The sequence below is a fragment of the Hylobates moloch genome, unplaced genomic scaffold, assembly GCF_009828535.3.
Source record: "Hylobates moloch isolate HMO894 unplaced genomic scaffold, HMol_V3 SCAFFOLD_4978, whole genome shotgun sequence".
Classification (NCBI taxonomy): Eukaryota; Metazoa; Chordata; class Mammalia; order Primates; family Hylobatidae; genus Hylobates; species Hylobates moloch.
In genome coordinates, this window is record NW_026657253.1 from 4,029 (window position 1) to 5,046 (window position 1,018).

A 1,018-nucleotide genomic window follows, 5' to 3' on the forward strand; every position below is an offset into this window, starting at 1 on the left:
GTTGTGACCATAGTTATGGATCACATCTTTCCTATAAAGCTATGAATAATATACATGCACTTAAGTGCATACCATAAAGTCATAGGTAAAGTTTTAGCATTGTCAGTTTAGTCCATTGGAGGTCACTATGGCAGATTGTATGAAAGCTCAGAAGAAAGGTAACTAACTCAGCCTGCGTGGAATAGGGGAAGAAGAAAACAGAGACTTCCTAAAGGAGGTAACCCTTGATCTAATCCTTCAACAACGAACAGAAAGTTTTAAGGCAAAGAATACTGAAGAGGATGAAGGGTGGAGCAGGATAACTTGATCAGACGTTCCTTTTCTGATCCTAAGAAAACCATCAAGCTCAGTAGGATTTCCTATCATCACAGATGGGAATAAATTTTACAGGATTGCATCGTTCTCTTACATCATTTATGCATTAATAGGCAAGAAGTCTCACCTGTGATGCTGGGTCCAGCCTACAACCACACAATGGAAACCCCGGCCTCCTTCCTCCTTGTGGGTATCCCAGGACTGCAATCTTCACATCTTTGGCTGGCTATCTCACTGAGTGTCATGCACATCATAGCCCCGTTAGGAAACACCCTCATTGTAACTGCAATCTGGATGGATTCCACTCGGCATGAGCCCATGTATTGCTTTCTGTGTGTTCTGGCTGCTGTGGACATTGTTATGGCCTCCTTGGTGGTATCCAAGATGGTGAGCATCTTCTGCTCAGGAGACAGCTCCATCAGCTTTAATGCTTGTTTCACTCAGATGTTTTTTGTCCACTTAGCCACAGCTGTGGAGACGGGGCTGCTGCTGACCATGGCTTTTGACCGCTATGTAGCCACCTGCAAGCCTCTACACTACAAGACAATTCTCACACCTCAAGTGATGCTGGGAATGAGTGTGACCATCACCATCAGAGCTATCACAGCCATGACTCCATTGAGTTGGATGATGAATCATCTACCTTTCTGTGGCTCCAATGTGGTTGTCCACTCCTACTGTGAGCACATAGCTTTGGCCAGGT

The 1,018-nt window shown here is 44.9% G+C and overlaps 1 protein-coding gene across 1 annotated transcript; it reads left to right on the top strand.

The window, feature by feature from the left end:
* Positions 1 to 387: 387 nt before the first annotated feature.
* LOC116465404 (olfactory receptor 52I1-like) lies at positions 388 to 1,011 on the top strand (the record flags this gene model as incomplete). The annotated part of the gene is made up of 1 exon (XM_032148487.2): positions 388 to 1,011. A coding segment is annotated over exon 1 (564 nt), but the record flags the coding sequence as incomplete, so codon positions are not given.
* Between the last annotated feature and the right edge of the window lie 7 nt (positions 1,012 to 1,018).